Source organism: Lycorma delicatula, chromosome 8 (genome assembly GCF_047948215.1).
Source record: "Lycorma delicatula isolate Av1 chromosome 8, ASM4794821v1, whole genome shotgun sequence".
Lineage (NCBI taxonomy): Eukaryota > Metazoa > Arthropoda > Insecta > Hemiptera > Fulgoridae > Lycorma > Lycorma delicatula.
This window is the reverse complement of record NC_134462.1, coordinates 9,072,542-9,099,593: the sequence shown is the minus strand read 5'-3', so window position 1 is coordinate 9,099,593 and position 27,052 is coordinate 9,072,542. Positions and strand designations below refer to the sequence as shown.

Here is a 27,052-nt window from a genome sequence, read left to right as displayed (position 1 = left end):
TCTCCTGCAAGCTGGATTTGAAGACTTCCAGTAGACTCAAAATTAGGTCCAGTAGACCCAATTTAATGTTTTTAGAAAGAAAAGGCAGATAGAATTCTAAAATTAGAACCAGAGTCGCAATTTTAATTGTCTTGAAACATTTGTGTCTCCAACATAGGCAAGAAATATCTCAGATATAATTGTCAAGGTGGAGTAATGTAGATACCATCTGTAATATTTAGCAGATAATTTGGCTCTACTGATAAACACTTGTTCTGTAGAGTTTGTCAGATGATTGTCTTTTTACAACCAGAGCAGAAAGAGTAGGAAATCTGATGATGTAGTCATACCTTTTTTATTTACATTAGAGCAAATTTTCTTCATGTGAGATATGACCAAATAGAAGAAATACCTCAGCACATACTCTTAGAATGAACTGCAGAAATTGAAAATCTGGTCTCTTCTGCAGAAGAGACCAGGTTTTCGATTTCTCTTGTCATTGGATATTCATACAAAGAAGTAATTACCTAAATCATTCAATGCATTCTCATGCACCCAGAGAAAAAAGTTCAGGAAACAAGCTTTATTTGACAGGAAAGAAACCACTGACAAAATATTTTTACAATACAACACTAATGTACATGCTGTTTAACCAACCACAAAGTAAAATCATTTGTACAAACATAGACCTTTTTTTAATTTTAATAAAAATCAGTTTTATTAAAATAAATTTACAAGTTTAAATAACATAAGAGACTGTTCTTAAATTGTTGTTTGTCAGCACAATTATTGTGCTATAAACATCTTGTATGCCAGTGTTTATCAAGAATAGAACAAAAATATATCATGTAAAGTCATTGTGTTCCTCTAATCAGCAGCACATATCATAGCACCTGGCTTTCTAGGACAGCAATAAAGTTGTGGTTTTAACCTTGAACAGGGTAATGTTCATCTTCGCTAATAATTGCTAAATAAACTGAATGGTAAAAATACATCTTTATGTACACCTAATAACCATATCACAATAGAACAAACATATTAACTTAAATGGCTAATTTATTTTATTTGCTGAGGTAATTAATGTCAAACTAAATTATTTTTGAAAAGTAAATTGTTTTGGTACCAATAAAAGTAGTATACTTGAATTCAGGTTATGCACAGATCTAACTGTTAAAATTATTTATTACCAAACCCTTTTTTTTAAATACTTTACTTTAAAACCTTATAAAGAGTTGTACTTTAACATTTGCTTGAGTATTAATAAAAATTTTTGTTTAATTTTCAGAAAACTAAACTTTACAAGAAGACTGAAATAAAACAAAGTTATTCACGACTGACTGATACTTATGAACTGAAGTGTAAAGTTACATATCATCGTAAACCTGAGTGCAACGATGAACCAGTAAAAACTTCCACCAATTCATGTCCACCAGGTTGGTTTTATAAAATAATTATGTATCGATCACTGCTTTATGTAATAAAAATGTTTTATAGCTTGGTTTATTTCCTCATGCCTTGCAATTCAGTGGATGAGTGATGGTTTCCCTTAGTGAAGCTTGGGCTTACTCTAAGGTGGTTGTTTAAATAACTAGAAGTAAAGAGACGATTTGTTGGTTGATGCGAGATCACTAATTATTGACATGCCATTCTTCAATCTGAGTAAATATTTGATCCTCATGTCTGATAATTTGAAAAAAATTTAGGGGTGGATGTCCACTGCCATAAGAAAGGCATTGGAATAACTTTTTTCAGTTAATCTTCTTTTAAAGTCCCACTGTAGGTGTACATTCTTTCTTTCTCACTATTTGCCCCTTTTCCTTTCCTTAAAATTGTTTTCCTTAGTAGGCTTGGCTCTGGCTAAGGCTTTGATTGTAAAAACTTATTTGGTAAGGCTTTCCCTATCGGGGCTCATTTCCATCCACTGATTTATTGGGTAAAGCGTAAATTCATCATACATGAATAGAAACAGTAAGAATTTAATGATATTAGTAATGCTTTCAAAAATTATGCTTGTTATCAGTGAGTAAATAATTAAAGATAAACACTGAGGTTACATTTTTTGTGATCATATAACTTTTTTCTTTTTGTTAGTTGGTTAATTTTGTACTATTTTCTGTTTTCTATTATTTAATAACCTTTGATAATCTTTTAATCTCAAAATATTTCCTCCTGATTTCTATATCGTAAATTAAAATATGCTTCATACAACCAATTTTGCCTTTTCTGACAGGTTTTATTCTATGCAACCTTCTTTTACAAAAGTAACTAAATTTAGATTTCATAATATATTAAATCCACCAATCTGATTTTTTTACTACTTTTAAAGTAGGTTTTAAAATTTACTTTAAATTCTTCATTTCACACTTTGTTTACTCATGTATATATATGCTGAAACTTACTAATTAAAATCTATTTTAAAAAAGTAATAATCAACTGACTTTGTATATGTTTTCTATTTGTGTATTTATTAATAAATAATAATTTATTTATTTTGAACATAGGGTTAACAAGTTCAACTGGCACATCTTCAACTACTACAGCCCCAAGTGGCAGCACTGGTGGAACAAGCACAAATCCAGATGATAACAGATTGGGCAGGCAGCCTTCTCAGATTCCAAAACAGCCATCAAGTGTTGCTATTGATTACAATTTGCCAAGATTACCTTCCAAAATACCTTCTACTAAACATTAATAATATATGAAAACTTGATTTTAAAGGTTATTTAAATAAACAATAATAGTTAACTTCCTAAATTTTATTGTGTTGTTTACAGCATTAAAGAAAATTACCTCATTATGTAAAACTATATTCAGTTTTTTCCAACACACCTGATGTGTCTTTTTAAGAATAAATGCTTTAAATTTCTTTGGTGTATTCCTTCAGTTGTAGAAGAAGAACTTCATAAGTAATGAGTGTACCAAACACCTACATCAGAATGAATAAAAAAGAAATACTGATGTAAATTTAAATAAATAAAAAGTTATGAACAGATTATTAAGTAAACTTCCATACATGTCTAACATCTAATAATGTGTACAATTAATACTATAAGTTGTTAAAGTAATAAGAAATTTCAGTATTCAAACATTATAGACTCTTAACAGCTACTAATGCTGGCCAGTGTATAAACAAGTGATGTTATTTAAAGTTTTTAAGACCTTCTTGAATGTACTCGTGTTATTATTATTATGTTTATATGTATTAACTGCTATCAAATACAGTTAAATATTAAAATACTTTAAAGAGGGGTTTTGTGAACAGTAACATTAATTATTTAGAGTGTGCATATTGATTATATTTACTTTTTATAAAACTTCCTCTCTGAGTCATGAACATTACAGGAAACTGTTTATTTTTTTAAATTACAAATAATTTTATTGTAATTTTTATCAGTTTCTAATCACTACTTAAAAAAATTACCCATCATATTTTTGAATGCTGTATGTATATATATAGAGATACATATATATATATATATATATATATAGTTTGTAGTCTATAAAGTCGTATAATCTATAATGTTGAAAAACAGGACACAAGTGTAAATTAAAGGTAAAAAGAGAGTAAATTAACAACTAAATCAAGTCATCTTATTTAAAGGATATTGTACCTAAAGGTACCTAAATAAATTTGATACATAACTACAAAAATGAGAACTAATAAAAGAGGATGATATAACTTGAATAAATGAATATTAATTGAAATTTCAAACCAGTTTCATTAGTTTTATTTAATGTTATTAAAACCTAAATACTTACAGTTAACATAAAACGCCTTTTAATATAAAAGAAACCACTGCCTGTTATGGTAGCTTCACTTTTTAATACCTGTGCAGTAAGGAGTTGGACCTGTAATGGTAGTAAAAGTAATTAATAACATTTAGTTAAGGTATTAAATCTTGCACAAAATTATTTTAAAGAAAAAAACATATATTTCTGATCCATTATCAATTTGGGTATTAATGAATCCTTTAATTCATTCACTTCATAAAACTGAAAGCTTGTTCAAAGAAATGTGATTTAATCTGACTATAAACAAACACTATTATTATCTTCCTGGTGGGAACAACCTCCAGAAAATAGATTATCCAAAAATCAGATTTAATAAACATCAGTACCATAAAAACAAAAAATGAAAACTGGACACAGTTGAGCAACTCAAACTACAGAAATGCACAAAAACAACATTTTAAATGAACAAACATCATTTAAATCACACATTCACTTAGATGGTATTATGAGCAACAAGAATATTTTTTTCAGGTGAAAAAATGGTTTGTTAAATTGATAATCAAACCCACAGCCCGATTAATTACTTATGTGTGTTTTAGTTATCTATCTATTCAGTCTCTAAAGTATGAATGCTTACCTCATTACAGTATGAAGATGGTGGTACTGAGTATAAAACTTTTAATGGTAATTTACTTTGCTCATGAACTCTAATACTGCACAGACATATTGTACAAATCTTAAGTAAAGAAACACAAAATGATATCAACAAGTAAATACGTTCACCTTTTTCTTTAACCATTGAACTGTAAACAATGATGTAACAATTAATTAGTTCAATTATTATTTTTAAATAATGTGTTTAAATATAGTAATGACATGAAGACTTAATGTTTTTATTAGATAATCTATATATATTGTACTATTTTATAATATGGATTACATAAATATTAGGATGAAATCTGACATGATCTATAAAATGTATTCTTACTTATCAGTCAGAGAAACATATTTATTTATTTATTTACTATATAAATCTACACCTTAAAAAAAAAATTCATAGATTCCTAGCCTACGAAAATACATATGCTTGAATTATTGAAATTGATAATTCAAATGTTGTAAGCATAATTTGGATTAAAAAATTAGCTCTGTTGTGGAAAATATCGAGACCAGCTTGTAAATTATAAGAAAATAGTATGCTAGTATACTAACAATAAATAAAAAAATTCTTGCTGAGTCACTAATTACGTGCAGCAGCTATATATTTTTTCTTGATCTAATAACTGGAGAAATTATTATTAGTGTTGAAAGAAAATGTGTTATCTGAAAACAGCTCTTTACAACAGAGATACCCAACTTAAAAATTCTGCAATAAAGATTAATCATATAAAAAAAAAATTATGATATATTTTCTTTTGGAGAAAAATTAAAAAGAACTAGAAGAATAGAAACATAAATTAAAAAGGCAAAGGTGAAGTTATCAGAAAAAAAAATACTGTTACATTTATTGGCGTAAGTGATGTGAAATTAAGTTATTCAACTGGAAAAGGCAAGGTAATTAATTTGATATCAATTCAGTTATCCAAATCATTGATTGCAGAAGATTCACATGTTAGAAAAATTAATTTCTCAGCTATAAAAAAAAGACCTCTGTAATTAGCACCAATCAGCCTGTAATTGTTAAGACTAAATAAATAAATTAATAAATCATACTTACATTAAACCATGATGCATTTCTACCAGTATTATATATACATACAAAGCACAAGACATTAGTACTTGATGTGAGACACAATCATCAAGACTTTTAGTTAAATCATACAACTGTATGTAATCTGATCTCAACACTTTCCATGTATTTGGATTTGCTCTCTTGTTATATATTTCATATAAACAAAAACAAAAAAAAATCTGTCATAGTTTGTCCAATTATCAGTCACTATTCATAAATTATGATTAAGTATCTGAGTGTAAATGTGATTTTTACTTTGTCTTTCCTTAAGTTATTATGATCTTTTACTACTTATGGGTGCTTATTTAAGTTTACAATGTTTTTTGGAATCTGTTTAAGAATAAGGTCAATTTTTAAATTTAACAATTTATCTTACTGATAAAGAATGATGTAGTAATGAATAGGATTAAACAAGAAAGAGCACTTATGGTTGAAGTAAATGAAAAAAAGGAAACTGATTAGCACATGTGGTTACAAGAAGTGGAATCTTGTCAACTGCAGTGGAAGGATCAGTAGAAGGAGAAAAAATGAAGAAGAAGAAGGATAAAGCTGATAGATGAAGTGAAGATTGGAAATTACAAGGAGATGAAGGATAAAGCTTGAAACAGAAATGGATGGAAACAGCGGTGGAATAAGATACCTGTCTCCAGGCAGAACACCAATTGGAAAACTAATTATACAAGGCTCATTGGAAATTCTTTTTACAGCTATTAATATCAGATATTAGATAAAACTAGTTATTTAATTTCCCTAGAATTAGATTTATCATTATGTAGGTTTTACCAAATTTCAATTAGACATGTATGTGGATAACGCTATCAATCTGCCTGCTGAGGAATGTTAGCATGATTAACTGAATAAGTTAGTATAAAAGTATTTTTTACTGTCTGATCAAAATATCCCTTCTGTTTTACTAAGTTTTTAGACTTTTTTTTTGATTTTATTTCCAAGTTACAACTTTTAAAATAATTCTGTTTGTACTAGTACACGATCTTATTTTATAAGTTCACGTACAGTATTGATGTTTTCTGGCACAACAACCAATTTTGGACGATCTTCACAGAATTTGTCCTGAAGCAAATGTCGGCTATGATTGAATTCATTATACCAGTTTTTACAGTGCTGTAGGATGGTGCTTTATTGTCATAAAAAGAATTAAGTTCATCGATGCACTCTTGCCTTGATAATCCACGTCAAAAGTTAAAAAAATAATCACATGAAAGTGCTTAAAGTGTTTACGAGTTTATTCCATTTTCCCAGAGATGAATTTTTTAAGTTACTGTAAACAACACAAATCACGCTCAAATGACAAAATGTTCTGAAGAAGGTCATGTTCTACAATGTCAGGTTTCCAATGGAAACGTCACATGGCGCTTGGCAACACTTACTGTTGCCAAGGCCAGAAATATAAATAGCAACCCTCTTACATAGTACAATAAATGTATAAGTACAAATTATTATTTAATAACCCCTGTTTGTCAGTTACTAATGTCTTATATTTGTGTCATATTTACTAGTAATATTGTCAGAAAATCTTTATATTAGGTATTAATTGTGCTACATATTTTAATAACTAGATTTTCCCTGTTATGTCTTTTGATACATTTTGATTTTTAGATTAAATCATCTGTGCTAATCAAAATTGATGAAATAATATTGTAATTTACAAGAAAGTCTTATTCTTTCAACTGATTGTCATGGAAAAAGATGCGATCAAGCAATTGGGTATATTTTAGTCCTGGATTTTTACTCTTTTGATCAGTTAAAGTTGAATCTTTAAGCTCATTAAAGTTCATAACATAATCTTTATTCCACTTTACCCATTTTTAAGGCATACAACACCGCCAATATCATCAGTTATAGAACACTTTAATGAAGACAATAACCTAACGGTACTAAAATAAACATTACAATAAATAATATGAATTCATGAATAATTTAATTTACAGAAAGTAAACATAAATTAATAATACCTGTTATTCTTATTAATACAAAGTAATTGGTATGTAGATTTAATTAACTATAAACATTAAATATACCTTGTTAAGTGAACATAGTGTTATAATACATTTTATCCAACAGAAATAGAAAATTAATTCATTTTTTTACACAATCTATCTAAGTCTTTCTTATGGCTGTAATTCATATAAAACATCTGGCTGTGAAAGTAATCAGGATTTCTTTCTCTTACAGTAGTTAGTGATGATGTTTGGATATAGACACTTGCTGTGGCTCCCAAAACTAAAATTTCACTTGCAGAAGTGAATATCATTTGCATTCTGACGCCTTTAGCATGCTTATATATAGTATTACATTCAACTTGATGAAGAAGGAAATAGGAAACCAATTTTCTCTTTGCATTCTTTAGTAAGCTTGGCACAGGTTATTTAAGATTTTTTGGTATGGCTGTGTAATTTTTCTGTGTTTTATAGAATCTTCCTTGCAACCATTTGGTAATTACACCTAACATACTTGAACCAAATAACTTGAAACAACTTGAAAGTAATGATGGATACAAATTATGACAAATGTTAAAATTAATATAAAAGATACCAACAATTCTTCTAATGAATATATGTAAAGATTTTAAAAAAAATTATAGTTTTTAAATAACCATGTAATTTATTAAAAAGTATCTTATTATTATGGTATAAACTAATTTCTAGTTTACATTAGAAAGAATTCTCATATTTTATTTGTAAATAAATTGTATTAATATATCAAATAAGTGTTCTATTTTTATATTGATTTGAATTTTATTCAATACGAGGGTTATTTTTTTTCAAGGCCCGATCGGTCGCGAAATAAAAACCAGCGCAAAAATCCGATGAACCTTTGCGCATATGCGTTGTGCTGCGTCTCTAGTATGGCCTTCAATCACACCGCGTCACTTCGTTTAGTTTTGAACACGCACCTAGCACGTAAACATGTCTGCAACAATAGCATCTTCCGCCAAGTATGAAGTGCATGCGGTAATTCAATTTCTTCAGGCTGAGGGGTGTAATGCATCTGAAATTCATCGACGAATAAGTAATGTGAACGGTGAAACTTCAATGAGTGACAGCAAAGTGCGACAATGGTGCAGGAACATTAAAGCAGGACGTACAGATGTTCATGATGCAGGCAGTCGGGGAAGGAAGCCAATGTCAACCGATGATCTCGTTGAGCGAGTAGATGAGGCAATTCGAGAAAATCGTCGGCTCACAATTTGTGTATTGAACGATTCGTTTCCTGAAATTTCAAGGTCAGCTGTCTACACCATTATGAGTGAGAGACTTCAGTACCGCAAACTGTGTGCGAGATAGGTTCATTCCTAGATGCTGTCCGACCATCACAAAACAATGAGATGGACGGCTCCCTAATGTTTCTCCAGCGCTACTACAATGAAGGAGAAGATTTTTTGAACAAAATTGTCACAGGGGACGAGTCATGGGTCCATTTCGAAACTGAAGAAACAAGAGAACAATCCAAACAGTGGATGCATTCTCATTCTCCCAGTAAACCAAAGAAGTTCAAGTGAACCTTCTCCAACAGAAAGTGTATGGCTACTGTGTTCTGGGACCGGAATGAAGTTCTCTTGGTGGAAATCATGGAACGTGGCACGACCATCACTGCAGCCTCATATTGCGTGACTCTTCAACGTCTATGAAGGGCAATTTAGAATAAGCGGAGAGGAATGTTGTCATCAGGCATTGTCTTTCTCCATGACAATGCTTGGCCGCACACTGCAGCTGTAACAAAGAAGCTCCTGCAGCGTTTTCGTTGGGAAGTGTTTGAACAACCACCATACAGCCCGGACTTGGTTCCATCCGATATTCACCTTTTTGCTCACACGAAACGCTGGCTAGGAGGACAACATTTTGGCACAGACATCGAGCTGCAGAACAGCGTAGAAACATGGCTGAAAATACAGGCGGCTCCGTTCTATGACGAGGGTATTGGAAAGTTGGTACCACGCTACGACAAATGTCTAAATCGGAATGGCGACTATGTAGAGAAATAGCGTAACTATGTAATTACTTGTTACAAATAAAAAAGTTTTTATTTTCACTGTGGTTTTAATTTCGTGACCGATCGGATCTTGAAAAAAACAATCCTCGTATAATACAGATAAAAAAGAAAAAGACAAAATAGATATAAGTACCTTTCCTTGAAGTGCCTTCATCTTTGTTGTGTAACTTTGGAATAAATCACCTAAAGCCATTGTAGTCAATATTAATAATTGATCAGTGAAACTGTTCCCCAGCGTAGCAACTGAATTAATAAACATAACTGGAAGAGCATGCCAAGTACTATATGGCATTATCTCAAAAAACTGTGGAAATTTTTTTTGTGCATAAAGACGTAATATTTCTTGACCACTATAACAGGTCATCATTCCATATAGTAATTCAAACAAGTATTCAACTGAAAAGGAAGAAAAATAAAACAAATAGAAATAAATATATAGCAAGTGACATAATTATGGATACATAAGTAATGTGTTATGAAATATGGAATTTAACAAGCATACTTGTTTTGAATTTTACTAACTCAGATTGTAAGTCAAATTAGAGTTAAGTATTATACAACTACTCCTTAGAGAATGCTCTTAATTAAACCTTAGGAGTCAAAATTTTATTTTAAAATTCAACTATAAATCATTCTATTATAGTAATAATTGCATTCAAATCAATAAATAATTGGTTCATTAAATGTTGAATTAAATTTTTCAAACAGCAACATTGGTTTATGAAATTAGTATTATGTTTCTAGTACTTTTGATCATTTGACCATCCTCAGGAGAGAAATTTTTTTTTCTAATTTAAAACATTAAAATTAAAAACTCCCTGTTGTTTGACAATCAAACAATTGAGAGTTGATAACAACTAAGACATGCTTATGTAACAGATGTAATTACTTTTATACAATGATGACCAGTTGTTATGATTTTAATATTTTTTTATTTATGTTTTTAATTTTAATGCTTTAAACTAGAAAAAAATTTCTCTTGTGAGGGTAAAATGACCGAAAGTATTAGAAACATAATATAAATTTTTAGAAAGGTTGATTTTTATTTTTTTTTTTGTATTAGACTCATTAAAAGTTACTTAAATCAATAACTTTGATTTGAATTCAGGTTAGCAATAACAAAAAATATCAGTTACTATGCTCTCTATTTATCCAAGTACTGGAATAAAGTACTATGGTAAGTACTTATTCAGTCTTTATAATGTAATGTCTTCTTTTGGAGTGTTGGATTTAAAATTTAAATAAAAATTATATTTGTATAGGTATATATGAATACATATAAGAAATTCTCTTCATGATGAATTTATGCTACTTGATACAATTATCCCTGTATACTTTCCTTCCTATTAATACAGAGAAACGTAAGTAATCCTTACAACAATTAGGCTTTTTTGGGAATTGCATCAAAGTAACTTCTTTATTCAACAACTTTAAAGGAGGTTTTCAGTCTGTTAATAATACTCTTAATTTTTTAATTTATGAAAAATAATACTTGTTTATTACATTATAATTATTTTTTATTGAATTTTAATTCTTCAATAAAAGTATAAAAATAATTTCAATTTTCAAACAAAGCTGGAACAGAAATCTACGAGAATTACTGTTGTAAAACAGTAGTTCTCGTAATTTTCTGTCTGGACCTTATGTGTTCCAGTTATTAAATATAGTAATAAAAATAATTTATACATAATTCAAATGCATGGTGAAATTAATAGTTTATGAAGTCCAATATGGATTTATAAAAATACATTAGGATAAAATAGGTAATTTTAACTATCAGATTAATCTTGAAAGGTAGTAGGCTAAAGGAGAACTAATCAATCAGTTTGTTATTCTTGAGAAAGCATTCAATAATATGAAATGTAATTAAATTCAAAATTTAAAGATTAAAAGTTTGGAATATTTAGAAAGAATTATTTATAACTCATAAACATCAAACAGCTGTGGTTAGAGTAGATGATAAAGAAAGTCAAGCTTTGTTATGGAAAGAAGTGAGGATAAAGCTCTAGTCACTCTGTTGTTTTTCAGCTTGTTTACCGAAGGAATAGTAAATAGTTAAGAAAAAATCTGGTTAATGAGTAAAATCAAAGGAGGAAAAATAAAATCACTACTGTAGTCCAGAAGAGGATTAGAGACATTCAACATTTTTTAAATGTTCCATTCAAAGGTTTTCCAGATCTATGAATATTTTTAATTGATTCACAGCCTGCTCAGGGATAAGAGGAAATAATTGGTAAATAAGTTCAATTCCTGCAAGACATCTAAAGAAATAAATTTAAAGAAATAGGTTTATTTACTTTTGTATGAAACATAAAATATATTTATTGTAAATTAATACAATATAAAACACAATGAGTATTTTTTTTAAAAGTTTTAAAAATATATATTTTTTTTAAAGGCCTAAATTTATTTTGCTAATAACGACTGTTTATAATTTTTACAAATTCATAACATTTTTCTATTAAGTTTTGTTTTTAATAATAAAGGTTGACTATTCTTTTGTTTTTGTAGACTTTATTAAATAAATTTTCTCGGAATTACATTCTCAAGTTCTGATAATAAAATTTATGCATTTATTTTAGTTTAACAAAGCTAATGTACTCCAAACCTAAAAAAACGTATTTTTTGTGTTAGATTATTTTGTTATATATTGGATATCATGAAAACTATGAGAAAATTTTTATACAGTTCTGGGACCTGCTTTATTTGATTTTCGGGTCAAAAAACATAAGAAACTGTCAATTTTACCCCTTACAACACCTTAAAATTTTTAATAATAACCAAATTTCACTGGGGGAACTGAAATCCGGATGTAATTTTTCGCTAGCTGTAACTGGATAAGCGTTTCGGACATGTTTATGTAAACTTTTTCTTTATCTCAAGCTCTAGGATCAGTTTCCAAATTATTTCCCATTACTCCTGAATTACTCTATATTTATCTATTTCAAAAGAAGTTGTACTCCTTAAGTTTTATTCACATCAGTTTACAGAAATTTTATTATAAATAAAGGAAATAGAAAAATTCTTATTTAATAGAAAAAGGTGAAATAGACTCAGTGGATGCTAGAAATAAAAAATCGGGTGAGCTGTGTCGGGGGGCACTGCCGTTGGTTTAACGTGAAATGTTACAGACCTTGGATAAAGTTCCTCCGAGCTACAGACCGACCAACTTTTCTGTAGTGTTAAATGGCAGAGTCACCATCGTATTTTTTTAACAAAACTGAAAGTCTCCAATGGAAAATTTTAGTTCCTTCATTTGGCCAACTATACAGATAAACTAGTCGATCTGTATGTCAGCGAGTCAGTTTTAGCGTATTGGATTGAAATAAAATTAAACATTGACTGCGTAATAAATTTAATTTTAATATAAAACAGACACTAAATGGTACATGATATTTGTTTCGACTAATATTCGACGATAATTTTGTTCAACATTGGTCTTTGATATGAGAAGTAAGAAGTATACAACGCATAATAAGCAATGGTAGAGATGCTCGCGCCGAGGGCGTCGTTCACTGAGCGCGCCGTGCCAGCTTTGCGGTGCTACCGAAACAATCTCGCTCGTTCGGCACCGGACATTGGGGTACCAGCCTATATAATCCCCTTTCAAAAATATATGCGTAATTTATATTTCCGGTTGGCTTTTGCGCAGGCTGAGGCTGATGTATTGAATTTTTATACTTTTTCACATGCTTACTTTAATTTTTTACGCTTAAGTATTGTCCAAAATACATTTATTACTACTTAAATCGATCTATCTCGACAAACTCTAAACACTAACACACGAATCACTGCGCTATCACGACTAAGTCGTGAGCTGCACGGAATGGAAATGAGCGAGAGCGCTAGTATTGACCGATCTGCAATGTGCCCCCTCACCATCAACCCGCTCGCCAGTGACGCAAACTCAAAGTCGTATCGGCGAATTGACCATGTAAGTTATAAAATGACACCGTATTTTCGTCTCTGAGAGTAATAGTAAAGGAGTTATTAAGGCAGAATGAAATTTCTGTTCTGGTACCCATATGTTTCGATGTGACTTTAAAGTCGTTTCACGTCAAAAATCTGAAGGTAAAAAAAGTGACGTATAATAAAAAATGTTTTTGTGACAAATTTTGAGTCAAAATGTTTAATGCATGAAAAAGTTAGTGACCAAGATATTGAGTTATCTTGGTCACAACATCTATCATTTAGATGTTGGATTTCTAATCCTAAGTATATCAGTTTAATTTATTACTTAATAGGTGATTTCTCAATCATTCTGGTCACAATCTGTACACTTTGTCTTTCTACTTTACTCCTGTTAATCCTTCTCTATATTGTTGGAAAATTAAGTAGTAGAAGTTATAATTAAGTAGAAAATAGTACTTCAAGTCTCTCTCTATCCAATCACACACACACACACTTTATATATATATATATATATATATAAAGAACATGTCCTGCATGTCCTGACTGTCTCAATGCCGTACAAAAACTACTTAAGATCAAATTGATGAAAATTTATATACATGTTCTCCTTACGGTATAATTGCACCACGACCATAATTTAGTGATAATAAAATTTAGATTGGGGTAGATGAATTGATGGAATTTAGAGAAGCTTGAGGAAGAGGAGGTAAAGAAGCATTTTGAGGAGGACATCGCAAGAAGTCTGAGTAAAACCGATAATGTAGAAAATATAGAAGAAGAAGAAGAATGGAAGAATGTTAAAAAGGAATTTCTTAAATCAGCAGAAGCGAACTTAGGCAAAACAAAGAAAACTGGTAGAGAACTTTGGATGTCAAAGGATATATTGCAGCTGATGGATGAATGTAGAAAGTATAAAAATGCTAATGATGAAGAAGGTAACAAGAACTGTCAACAGTTAAGAAATACTGGTGTTATAGAGGAAGAAGAGGAAGTTGAAGAGGATGAAAAGTGAGATACAATACTGAGATCTGAATATAATAAAGCATTAAAAGATTTGAATGGCAGAAAGGCTTCTGGAATAGACGGGATACCTGCAGATTTACTGCACAGTGCAGGTGAGGAAGCGATAAAATGGATTATACAAACTGGTGTGTAATATTTATGAAAAAGGGGAAGTTCCATCAGACTTCAGAAAGAGTGTTATTGTCATAATACCAAAGAAAGCAAAAGCAGATAAATGTGAAGAATACAGAACAATTAGCTTAACTACTCATGCATCAAAAATCTTAACTAGAATTCTGCACAGATGAATTAAGAGGAGACTGGAAGAAGTGTTAGGAGAAAACCAATTTTGTTTCAGAAAATGTATTGAGGGATAAGGGAAGCAATTTTAGCGCTCAGATTAATAGTAGAAGGAATATTAAAATAAAAAAAACCAACACAAATGGCATTTATAAACTTGAAAAGACATTTGATAACATAGACTGGAATAAAATGTTCAGAATTTATAAAAAAATTAGGGTTCAAGTATAGAGATAGAAAAATAATTGCTAACTCTTAACTACAGGAACCAAACTGCAACAGTAATAATCAAAGAACATAAGAAAAAATCTGTAATAAAAAAGGGAGTCAGACAAGGATGTTCCCTATCACCATTAATTTTTAATCTTTACATAGAACTAGCAGTTAAAGAACAATTTAGATCCCGAGTAACAGTGCAAGGTGAAAAGATAAAGATGCTACAATTTGCTGATGATATAGTAATTCTAGTTGTGAGTAAAAAATATTTAGAAGAAACAATGAATGAAGTCCTAGCGTGGATGAAGTCCTATGTAATAACTACCACATGAAAATAAACAAGAATAAATTGAAAGTAATAAAATGTAGTAGAAATAGTGAAATGGACCAGTGAATATAAAAGATTGTGGAGGTAGGGGAATTTTGTTATTTGGGAAGTAGAATTACTAAAGATGTACAAAACAGGAGCGATATAAAATACTGAATAATACAGGTGAAATGAACTTTCAGTCAGAAATATAATTTGCTTACATCAAAAATTGATTTAAACATCAAGAAAACATTTTTAAAATTATAAATTTGGAGTGCAGCTTTATATAGAAGCAAAACTTGGACAATCAGAGTACCTGAGAAGAAAAGATTAGAAACTTTTGAAATTTGGAACTATAGGAGAATGAAAAATTAGATGGGTGGATAAAGTGACAACGAAGAGGTGTTGTGGCAAATTGATGAAAAAAGAAGCATTTGGAAAAATATAGTTAAAAGAAGAGACAGACTAATAGGCTATATATTAAGGCATCCTGGAATAATCACTTTGATATTGGAGGGACAGATGGATGGGAAAAATTGTGCAGGCAGGCAATGTTTGGAGTATGTAAAACAAATTGTTAGGGATGTAGGGTGTACAAGGTAACAACTGGCACTAGATAGGGCAACTATGAAACAACTGGCACTAGATAGGGAATCTTAGACAGCTGAATCAAACCAGTCAAATGACAAGACAAAAAAAAATTGTATTTATTTTAACTCATGCATCACAATTAAAATTTTTTAAGCTATTTCCTGCATAATCATCTCCTAAATTCAAGTATTTGTCAAATCCATGGCACTCGTTTTTGTATGCCATTGTCAAAAATCTGCTGATACTCCATTAAGCCATTCATGAACAGCTGTGTGATGACTTTATCACTTTCTTAGCACTTCCTGCCGAGAAACTTCTTCAATTTTGTAAATCGGTGGAAATTGCTTGAGGCAAGATCTGAAGAGTATAGAGGATGATCAAAAACACCCCACTGAAACCTTTGAGAAGTCCACAAGTTTTTTTGCAGCATGTGGACGTGCATTGTCATGAAGCAAACATTATCCACGAGTCAAAAGACATGCCACTGATTTTGAATTAAGCAACAAAGTTTCATCAAAAGTTCCGAATAAAATTTAACATTATTTATCTCTTCGTGAGGCATAAACTCACACACTAAGTCTGTGTAGTTATTGTGGTTTGTGGCCATCACTTTGTGTTTTAAAAATATTTTGTTTGAATTTTTTTGTATTTGAAGGCGATCGAAAATGATACCATTGAAGTGATTGACATTTATTCTCTGTTGTTGCAAAAGCCACGTTTCATCACCAGTCAATATGGATCCATCATTTCATCGCCATCTCCAAGGTACTGCTTCAGAAATGACAGAGCAACAAACATGTGTTTTTTTTGTGATTGTCAAAATTTTTGAGACCGATCTGGTGCAAATTTTAATTTGCACTAATTTTAATTTAGGCAGTCACAATTTTGTGTAATAGCGACTGTGAACTTACAGGAGAAATTTATCACTACGTTCATCTAAAGTGAAACACTGGTTGTCTTTGACATGTCTTCCAATTTTTCAGTTGTTCAGTAATGAGCATAGGGTATCATGATCATGTCATGAACAGATGTTTTCTCTGGCATAATCACATTGTCACTGAATTAGTGACATATATATATATGTAGTAATATGTATAAAATAAAGGCTCATGACTGACAGAGTCACCAATGCAAGGCTCAAACTGCTTAACCTAGGTACATGAATTTTGGAGGGTACATTGATTTGTCATGACTGAATTCACTAAGAAGGATTTTGGTAAACTCCATCTATAATGGAGTGAAAAGAGGGGCAAATCTTTAATGAAAATTTTACACATAGGTACAGGAGTTGTGACAATCATAAAAATTTATTTTTACACTCTTTTTTAAAATCAAATTGAAATATGTTTCATCAATTTTCAAAAATCCAATTTGGTGATCTAAAGGGGCTGGGGCAATGATTTTCATAAAAATTCTATATTTCAGTAACTGAAGGTGTTACATTCATGAAAACTGCTATTTAGACCCTCCTTTGAAAATAAAATTATATATATTTCACAATTTTTCAAAAATCTAATTTGGAGGGTAAAGAGGAGTGGGCAAAGTTTTTCATGAAACTATCAAACTTTCTCAAGTTAGGTAGACATGTATTTAGAATGTAATTACAAAGTGTTTTCAATTTGAATTGTGTTTGTTCATTTAATATATTACTGTTGTAGGCTTATATTTTGAGTACATGTCAGACTAACTCAAAATAAACTTCTAGCATTATCATTAGCTAATGCCAAGATGTTAACAACAGCGCTAGCTGAAGATGGTCACATGTACAACTAATAATATTTTGAAATAAATTATTCAAAACATTATATTTATAAATTTGTTTCAATTTATCATATTAAAAGCTTATAGTTTTGAGTGATTTCCATCACTAACTGCGATGGACAAAAATATATTCAATTTTAGTTTTATCATACAGGTCTGCTGTTCATCAATAGGTATATCATATTAAAACAATATAAATTGATCCTTAATAGTAAATCATTTAAACTAGACTACTTTAAATTTAACAGTAAATCATTTAGAATAAATATTAAACTATGGTATTTAATATAAAGTTAAGAATAAATAACATACATGCCGAAAATGTTAATAAAACTACTGTTATTCCTGTACACTTTAATTTCAGATGTGGCAAATAGATAAAGTTGTTTTCAACTTGTGACCAATGTCTCATCAATTCTGGCCATTTAAATGCAAGTCTAATGAATAATAACATTGAAATAGATGCACATCCAAAAAAAAATACAACTCCTGTAAAAAGTCATTAATATAGTAAGCCAATCAAATAAATATCTTATTAAAAATGTATAATGAGAGTAAATAATTATGTTTAAATTAATTATACGTCATCCCCCTATTATGAAATAGTCATTTTCTTCTTTTTTCCCTTGATTAATGGGTGAAGCAAATTAAAGTTCTCTGTTTTTTCCTCTCTCTCCATTAAGCTGACCTCCATGGGGGGTGGTGGTGCATCGACTTTCATCCAGAAGTCCTGGGTTCAAATCCTGGTAAGGCGTAGCATTTTTCATACACTACAAAATTCATTTATCATCTAGTAACTATAAAAAGGCATAAGCCTATTGTTGACGTGACAAAATATTATAAATATTTCTATTTTTATTCTGATCATGGTATTTTCTCTCTAACTACAAAAATTACTACAGCCATTAATTATGAAGAAGAGTAGGTTATTTTTTAACCTACCCTTCTGAGAAGATTAACTCTCATTTGAAAAAACTTTTGTATGTATATATTAACATTAAGTGTATATAAGTATTATATGTTTGGCTATGTTAATTACACAATATACTAAGGCTTGGCATTACTAATACTTGGCGTTTATAGACCTAGAAAAGACATTCGATAACGTAGACTGGAATAAAATGTTCAGCATTTAAAAAAAATTAGGGTTCAAATAGAGAGATAGAAGAACAATTTCTAACATGTACAGGAACCAAACAGCAATGGTAATAATTGAAGAACATAAGAAAGAAGCCGTAATAAGAAAGGGAGTCCGACAAGGATGTTCCCTATCCCCGTTACTTTTTAATCTTTACATAGAACTAGCAATTAATGATGTTAAAGAACAATTTAGATTCGGACTAACAGTACAAGGTGAAAAGATAAAGATGCTACGATTTGCTGATGATATAGTAATTCTAGCCGAGAGTAAAAACGATTTAGAAGAAACAATGAACGGCATAGATGAAGTCGTACGCAAGAACTATCGCGTGAAAATAAACAAGAACAAAACAAAAGTAATGAAATGTAGTAGAAATAACAAAGATCGACCGCTGAGTGTGAAAATAGGAGGAGAAAAGATTATGGAGGTAGAAGAATTTTGTTATTTCGGAAGTAGAATTACTAAAGATGGACGAAGCAGGAGCGATATAAAATGCCGAATAGCACAAGCTAAACTAAGCTATTTCAGTAAGAAATATAATTTGTTTACATCAAAAATTAATTTAAATGTCAGGAAAAGATTTTTGAAAGTGTATGTTTGGAGCGTCGCTTTATATGGAAGTGAAACTTGGACAATCGGAGTATCTGAGAAGAAAATATTAGAAGCTTTTGAAATGCGGTGCTATAGGAGAATGTTAAAAATCAGATGGGTGGATAAAGTGACAAATGAAGAGGTATTGCGGCAAATAGATGTAGAAAGAAGCATTTGGAAAAATATAGTTAAAAGAAGAGACAGACTTATAGGCCACATACTAAGGCATCCTGGAATAGTCGCTTTAATATTGGAAGGACAGGTAGAAGGGAAAAATTGTGTAGGCAGGCCACGTTTGGAATATGTAAAACAAATTGTTAGGGATGTAGGATGTAGAGGGTATACTGAAATGAAACGACTAGCACTAGATAGGGAATCTTGGAGAGCTGCATCAAACCAGTCAAATGACTGATGACAAAAAAAAAACAAAAAAAAACTAAGGCTTGGCTGTTCTATTGTACAAAGTAAAATAAAAAATCTGATGTGGACACCACGTGTCTTGTACGCCTATTAAATTACATATATACAATTTTTTAAAATGAAAAGTATATAAAATTTTATTTCATTAACAACTTCTGATATTTCTTTATTATTTTTTTTTATTGTAATTATTATTTATAAAAAAAAAAAATGTATAATGAGTTTAATAATTGTTAATAAATCAATTTATTTAAACTAAGAAAAAAAAGTTATAAAAGAAGGAGATGAAGTCTGATTCAAACCTTCCCCTAAAATCCAAATATTTCATTAATTAAAATTTTATTTGGCTATAATTCTGGAACCAATGAAAGTAACTACCACTTATGATATATTGTTGAAAATCTCTCAATGGGCCTATTACTGCAGTTAAGAAAAAGTCCAAAATCCAAATGACATTTTTGGTGAAGTTGATTGCAGTAAAAAGGGGAGGTACAGGACTAGATGTTACAACAGTCCTAAATCCAAATATTTTAACATCCTACGGGTAATCATTTTTGAGTTATGCGAGATACATATGTACATACAGACGTCACGGCGAAACGAGTCAAAATGGAAATTTCCGTTGAAATCAGAAAACCGAAATTTTTCTTGATCACACACTTCCTTTACTTCGTACAAGGAAGTAAAATTAAGAAATAAAATAAAAAATATTGTTAATAATATTATTCGAGCAAGGTGCTCAAGCTGATGGGGCGCTGCAGGCTCCGTCTGCATCTAGACATGTGTAATGCATTCTGGAACCTGGGGCTTTCAGCGTCAGATGGAAGACCGCACATCTTGCGTTGATTCTCGAGGGCAAAGGAGACCCAGAGTCGCCGTCCTCCTACCGCCCATTGTGCATGCTTGACACAGCTGGGAAGGTATTGGAGAAGCTATTAAAGAAAAGACTGGTTGCGGTGATGAATCAGGCAGGTGGCCTGCCACCCAACCAGTACGGTTTCCGGCAGGGTCAGTCGACCCTAGATGCAGGCAGTCCAACAGGTTGTTGAGGCAGTGCGGCAGAGAACTACAATCACTTTTCGCGCCGTGTGGTCCTTCGCGTTACTTTGGACGTGAAAAACGCGTTCAACTCTCAGCGATGTGATTCGGGCTCTGATGCATTTGTTTCACGTACCTCGATACCTCCTAAGAATGGTGGACGCATACCTGAGGAACCGCGTCTCATCTCTGAGATCGCGGCAGGCTGCGATCACGTCAGAGGCGGCGCATGGTTCTTGGCCCCGACCTTTGGAACGCCGTCTATGACGGCTTGCTGAGACTGGAGATTCCTGAAGAATCAGCGTTGATTGGGTACGCTGACGACGTTGCACTACTTGTCGCAGACCGCGACATGTGCAACATCCATTTGCGCGCCCAAATGAGGCTCAGCCGAACTACGAACAGAGTTAGCGCCTAGCTGGACAACCATGGGTTGTTTATAGCCCTCAGAAAAACGGAGTTCGTGGTTCTAACGAACAAGCGTATCGACACCCTCTCTCCACTGCCGGTCGGGGAAGAGTTTGTCGAGACCAAGCCGACCACAAAATATGGTGATTGACCGAAAACTCAACTTTGCTGAACAGCTTCGGAGAGCCGCCGACAAAGCTGCGAGAGCCACAACCGCTCTCAGCCGGCTCATGGTGAATGTCAGCGGATCGAAGGCCAGCAGAAGGCGACTGCTGATGTGCACGTTGCATTCCGTCCTGTTATATGGGGCGGATGTGTGGACCCAGGCATTAAGAAAGAAACCGGAAGCGACTAGCGCAGGCGCAACGCATCGCGGCCTTGCGAGTCGTTTCCGCGTATCGGACGGTTTCCGAGCCTGCTGTACTGGTGGTCGCCGGCATTACACCCATTACTTTTTTGGCAAGGGAGCACCAGGCAGCCTACAGGAAGCGACGGGCAGGCGAAGACCGGGAGACCACTGCCAAGGAGGAACGGACTCGCGCATTTCTCCCATTGCAAGAGACCTGGAATTACAAGACCATAGGACGATGGACCGCAAGGCTTATCCCTCTGGTCAGACCATGGACGGAGTGGAGGCATGGAGAGGTGGAGTTCTGCGTGGCCCAGTTTTTAACGGATCACGGGTAATTCCGCGCTTACCTACGTGTCATAGGGAAATCGTCGTCCCCCGACTGCCACTATTTCCCCGGTGTACGGGACGACGCCAAGCAGGCCTTTTTCAAATGTAGTAGGTGGGCCGCAGAACTAAGGACACCGAGGATTGGAATTGGCCTAAGAAAACTGGGATCCACCAACCCTTGGATTGAGGAAAAAGGAAATTGAAATTATGCATTTATAATAACTAACCTCCTTTAGAAATGCTGATTCCATTACTGTAAATCCACATCATACTTATTACTGTCATAAAAATTTCTCCTGCTAATGCGATAATAGCTACAATTACTCTAATACTGAACCATGAAAATTTGTTACAAATTGGTGCAAGACATGTTATTTGACCCAATATTAGTGATGTTCTCATTGCATCACTAAACCTTTCTCGTTCTCGTTCACTCATTTTCTTCATATCTTCTAAATTATAACTCTTTGGATATATTTTCACCTGAAATAAGGAGTTAAATAATTTTATCCACATTCACAGCAAATTGTTAATTAATTTCAACATCATCAACATAAGTCTCATAATACAAAGAATATTAAAAGTAAATTAACAAGAAAACAAATGAAGAATTAACAAAAGAATAACTGTAGTAAACTTTTTTTGTAAAAATGCAGATGTAAAAAATAAGTATCCTCAAAATAATTTTATCCATTTAATTATTATACTTAATTAACAATTTTATTTTTTATCATTGGTTTTGTTGTAAATTTATTATTAATTTTATGATAAACTAAATCAAATCTTAAATATAACAAGACACACACACACACACACACACACACACACATATATATATATATATACATATATATACATATAGTCTTACTTTTATTAAACCTTTTTTAATTTTTAATTGTGATCATAATCATTGCCATTACCTCTTATGATTGTAAACCCTCTGACTTTGAAAAAAGATCTTCCATTATTTTTAAAATGGATTCAGTTTATTAGAAAAATAATCAATTTGTATAATGATACATTGACATCAATGATTATGACGTATAATCATCAAGTTGACAATTTATGCTGGTCAACCTAATAGAATGATAATACACTAATGGTAGAACAAGTATGGGTACATACTTCATACACTCAACTACCATTTTTAATCTAATAATAATATTACATAACTCTTCTGCTCAAATTAAAACATAAAATGTTATATTCTTGAACAACAAACATATGAATAATTAATTAAATTGGAGAAGTATAGAAAAAACTAGAATTATTTTTCAATACTAAACCATATTTATTTTTAAAAAGTTAATTCACTTTCTCTTTGGTCAGTTAATCAGTAAAACAAATTTTGTCAACAATATTTTGTTAAATGTAATGTCTGAAATGATCATACTAACAACAAAAGGTATTTTGTGATAGTATATTGCAAAAAGAAAAAAATTATATAAAAGTTTTATGTTTGTCAAAAACTGATGATGATAGTTGACATCACCTGCACCATGTTCCTGTAAAATGAAAACATTTACCCTCTTAGTGGTGGTAGTCTCTGAAGAAAGTTGATTTAAAGCGTAGGCAGCTACGACTTAAGTAAAGTATTTTAACACAAGAAATATTTTTTAAATTTATTAATATTAAATATGGATTTAGCAATTTGAGAAACTTTTTTTTATTTTAACGACAAAATAAAAATATTTTCTCTATTTATTTTAATAAAGTCTAATAATTTAAAAAAAAAATAGTGGAAGTAAATTGTTTTATACTTACAGATTTGAAATAATGCATCATGTCTATGATATTCCAAAACAAATTGTCCTAATTGATTAAATTATTTATTATTAGTTAATTTTTACCTAGAAGTAATAAACTGAAGGTGTGAGCTCTAAGAAGATACAATATTTACACATAAAAAAGATGAGAAATCTATAGTAGAAAATTTATTTTTTACTAATCTTAATCAATCATTGATTTATTTGTCAAAATGGTTTGAAAGAATAATGTTTTTTTCAGTTATTAATAGTGAATAGTGACAGTGCATTTATTCTATCTTATCAATACATAAGACTGTCAGTTTTATGGAAAGAAAGAAGAGATGACAAGCAGTCAAGTAATAGATTAACCATAAACAAATAGAAATAGACAAAATACATTTATTAGACATGTACTGTGCCTGCCTGACCTTACTCATCATTCTGTATAAATTAATTACTACTTTATTTATACATTACAGATTATAACTGTCAGTTTTAAGATTGTTATTAATAAAACAGGTAGTTTCATAGATGAGCCAACACTATATTTACAAGTTTTAAATTCTCTTAAAAAAATAATTTTTGTAAAATAAATTTTTCAGATGAAATCACATTTGGAACAATAAATCATCCAAATTTAAACAAAAAAACTTGAATTGTAGAAGATATTTCAATACACCTGTATATATTGCATATATTTTTTCCTGTAATGTTGTGATAAGTGACCTACAAATCCAAATGATGCCATCACATAGAAAAGCTAAAAAACTGGTAAGAATCCAAAGTCCCTGAAATTGAATTCTGTAAAAAGTAAACAACAAAGCCTAATTTAACAATGGGTTTTCTAAAAATAAATTTGAAGTTAGAGTTATATTAAAGCCAGTGTCCTTTACCTTCCTCTTAATTTCTTGACAAGTACCTAAAGTAAGTGTAAAGTTTGACAAGCTAATCTATAAAAAACCTAATTTTTATAACTAAATTTGTATAAAACTTTTACAGAAAAAAACGATAATTTATCAAAAACCAATTTTTATAATAATTTCAACAACTGATTTTTTTTATTGCAATCAGCTTTTTTGTTAACTTCCATAAAAATTATCAATTTTATCAAATTATCAAATTTGTAATAAAAAAAATTGACCTTGTTAAATTTAGCGAGAAGGTTTAGCTCATAAAGACTCAAGTGTGTATTTAAGTAACATACACCAAGTTAAAATTCACCCCTTTGTACTAAAAATTTATATCAGATTTCAGTTTTCATCAGAATAATCTATACACAATTATAAAAATTAAATGTGAGACTATTGAAATTTCAATAAGGTGTTGTATAATTACTAGTTTTAATAGATTTGTTCAGCTAGATTTGAGTCAACTCTATTACTGTATAATTCCATCATATTTTTATTGGAAACAACTTTTAGAAGAACTGGTGTGGAATAATTTTATTAGTTGTTCTAAAATAAATAAGTGTTAGGAATATTCCTACATTAAATAATTCAAATAATTATTTAATTATTATTGATGAGTTACATAGCACTACCTATGTCCACAGTTTGATTTAGAGTGATAGCTACTCATGGGTTGGTTCTATTACCTCCTATCGTAAGATTGTTTTAACAATGGTGTCATGTACAGGATTTCAGTTGATGTTACCAATATTTAAGCAAACATGTTCTGTTTTCCTTTCATGCTAGCTTCTACAAGCAAGAATTTCAGTTTATAAATTGTCTATTGTCTGGAGAAATTTTAAATCCACTGAATATGTCATTTAATTTTTGTCAGAGAACTACAGCATGGTCTGCAGAGCTCTTGCAACACTGCCCCTGGAAATGGTACTTTTCACCCAACCATGCTATCTCATATTTCAAATTCTCCCTTAAAATATTTAGAACATTTTTTGATAAAGCAAGATATTTTTCCAAAGCTGCAATGTGAGATCACCAAGATTCCTGTATTAAAGCTTGGTGAAGACAAGTGTATTGCCTCCAGTTATTGCCTTACTTCTCTTATGATTGTTTTATGTAAGCCAATGGAGAAAATTGTCAATCACAGGTTATCTTGAGAAGATTCAATTATTGCACCAAAGCACTGTGGATTCCGACATGCAAATCTTCCACAGATCAATAATTGCCCTTGCAAAATTGTGCAATGCTTTTGCTACGCATCAACACATTGTTGCTGTCTTTTTCCAATTGCAGAAAGTATGTGATATGGCTGGCCTACATATGTAATGAAGGTGCCTGACTTATAAGATTTTTATGTCGTTTTGGGAGTTTATTTATTTTTACATCAATATTGAGAATAATTATGATTCCTCATCTCATCATTTACCACTTATGCTGGACGTTAGCATGATGGTTATAGAGAAGAAGGAATTCCATGTACTGCATAATAACAACAACTCCGATTGAGAATCATATCGAAGCTGGGTGGTGGACAGGCTGCCTGGAGCATTTACTTTGAAATACCCAAATGTTGTCGATGATGTAATAATGTTACCCAACTGACCTTCATTATGCAGGAAGCAGCCTGGCATTCAACTCCCTACAGGAAGCATAGGGGTGGGGAAGGCACAGATTATCCAACGGAGGTAATGAATTCTTATTGTAACTAAAACAAGATTTTGGAAAAGATGAAATTTATACAGGAGGCCTGAGGATAGGACAACTATGAATAGGTGTGGGGTCATATGTTAAAAAAGCTGATAAAGAGTATCAAAACTGAGACATTCAAACACTACGTGGAAAGTCTTTCCCTTTTGAGTAGAGATGACCATTCATTGTGGAAGAACACGAGGAGGCTTCTTCAACCTTTGCTCTCATTTCATTTTAAGGACACAGAATGGATGGGCTCATAATGACAGTCAGAAGGCAGAACTATTCGCTGAATACCTAACCAAGATCTTTCACCTAAATGAGATGAAGGGAACAGATGATGGAGAGATTTATGACTTTTTACATAGCCTGATTCCTTTATGTCTACCTATACGGGATTTCACATGTGCAGAAGTGTTGCAAGCGATCGAGATAATAGGAGGCTTAAACAAGCCTCTTGGGTTTGATCTAATAACTCATAAGAAGCTGTTTATGTTACCATTAAGGTTATCGAATACATAACATGCCTTTTCAGTGGGATCTTTCGGAAGACACATTTCCCATCAGAATGGAAGGTGTCATAAATAATGATGGTCCCAAAATCAGGCAAACCTGTAGGTCCTTTTACCTAATCTCTCTAAGATCTTTGAGAGGCTCTTCCTCCAACGAATTAGATAGTAGAAGAGATTGTTATTACTGACCACCAGTGTGGTTTCTGGAGTGGGCACTCCAGCACTGAACAAATTCATAGAATTGTTAATGTCACCACCTGTTGTTTGGAAAGAAAAGCATACTGCTGGCAGTATTTTTGGATATCCAACAGGCTTTTGATAAGGTATGGTTGCCTGGTCTGCTTTACAAGCATAAAATGAGCCTGCCAGAACCAT

The 27,052-nt window shown here is 31.5% G+C and overlaps 2 protein-coding genes across 2 annotated transcripts in view; one reads left to right on the top strand and one right to left on the bottom strand.

Moving 5' to 3' along the window:
- Positions 1-3,268, top strand: part of LOC142329181 (uncharacterized) — a 14,165-nt gene extending 10,897 nt beyond the window's left edge. The window contains exons 3-4 of the mRNA XM_075373574.1: positions 1,265-1,412; positions 2,481-3,268. Coding sequence (XP_075229689.1) covers positions 1,265-1,412; positions 2,481-2,671 — 339 coding nt within the window. The 3' untranslated portion in view covers positions 2,672-3,268. The remainder of the gene's footprint in view (positions 1-1,264; positions 1,413-2,480) is intronic.
- On the bottom strand, positions 2,837-27,052 carry LOC142329118 (gustatory receptor for sugar taste 64f-like). Its single transcript, XM_075373454.1, has 7 exons — positions 26,867-27,052; positions 22,051-22,306; positions 9,588-9,850; positions 5,429-5,583; positions 4,349-4,514; positions 3,739-3,828; positions 2,837-2,905 (listed from the first exon to the last, which is right to left on the bottom strand). Exons 1-7 carry the CDS (start codon positions 27,050-27,052, stop codon positions 2,837-2,839), a joined length of 1,185 nt encoding a protein of 394 aa, XP_075229569.1.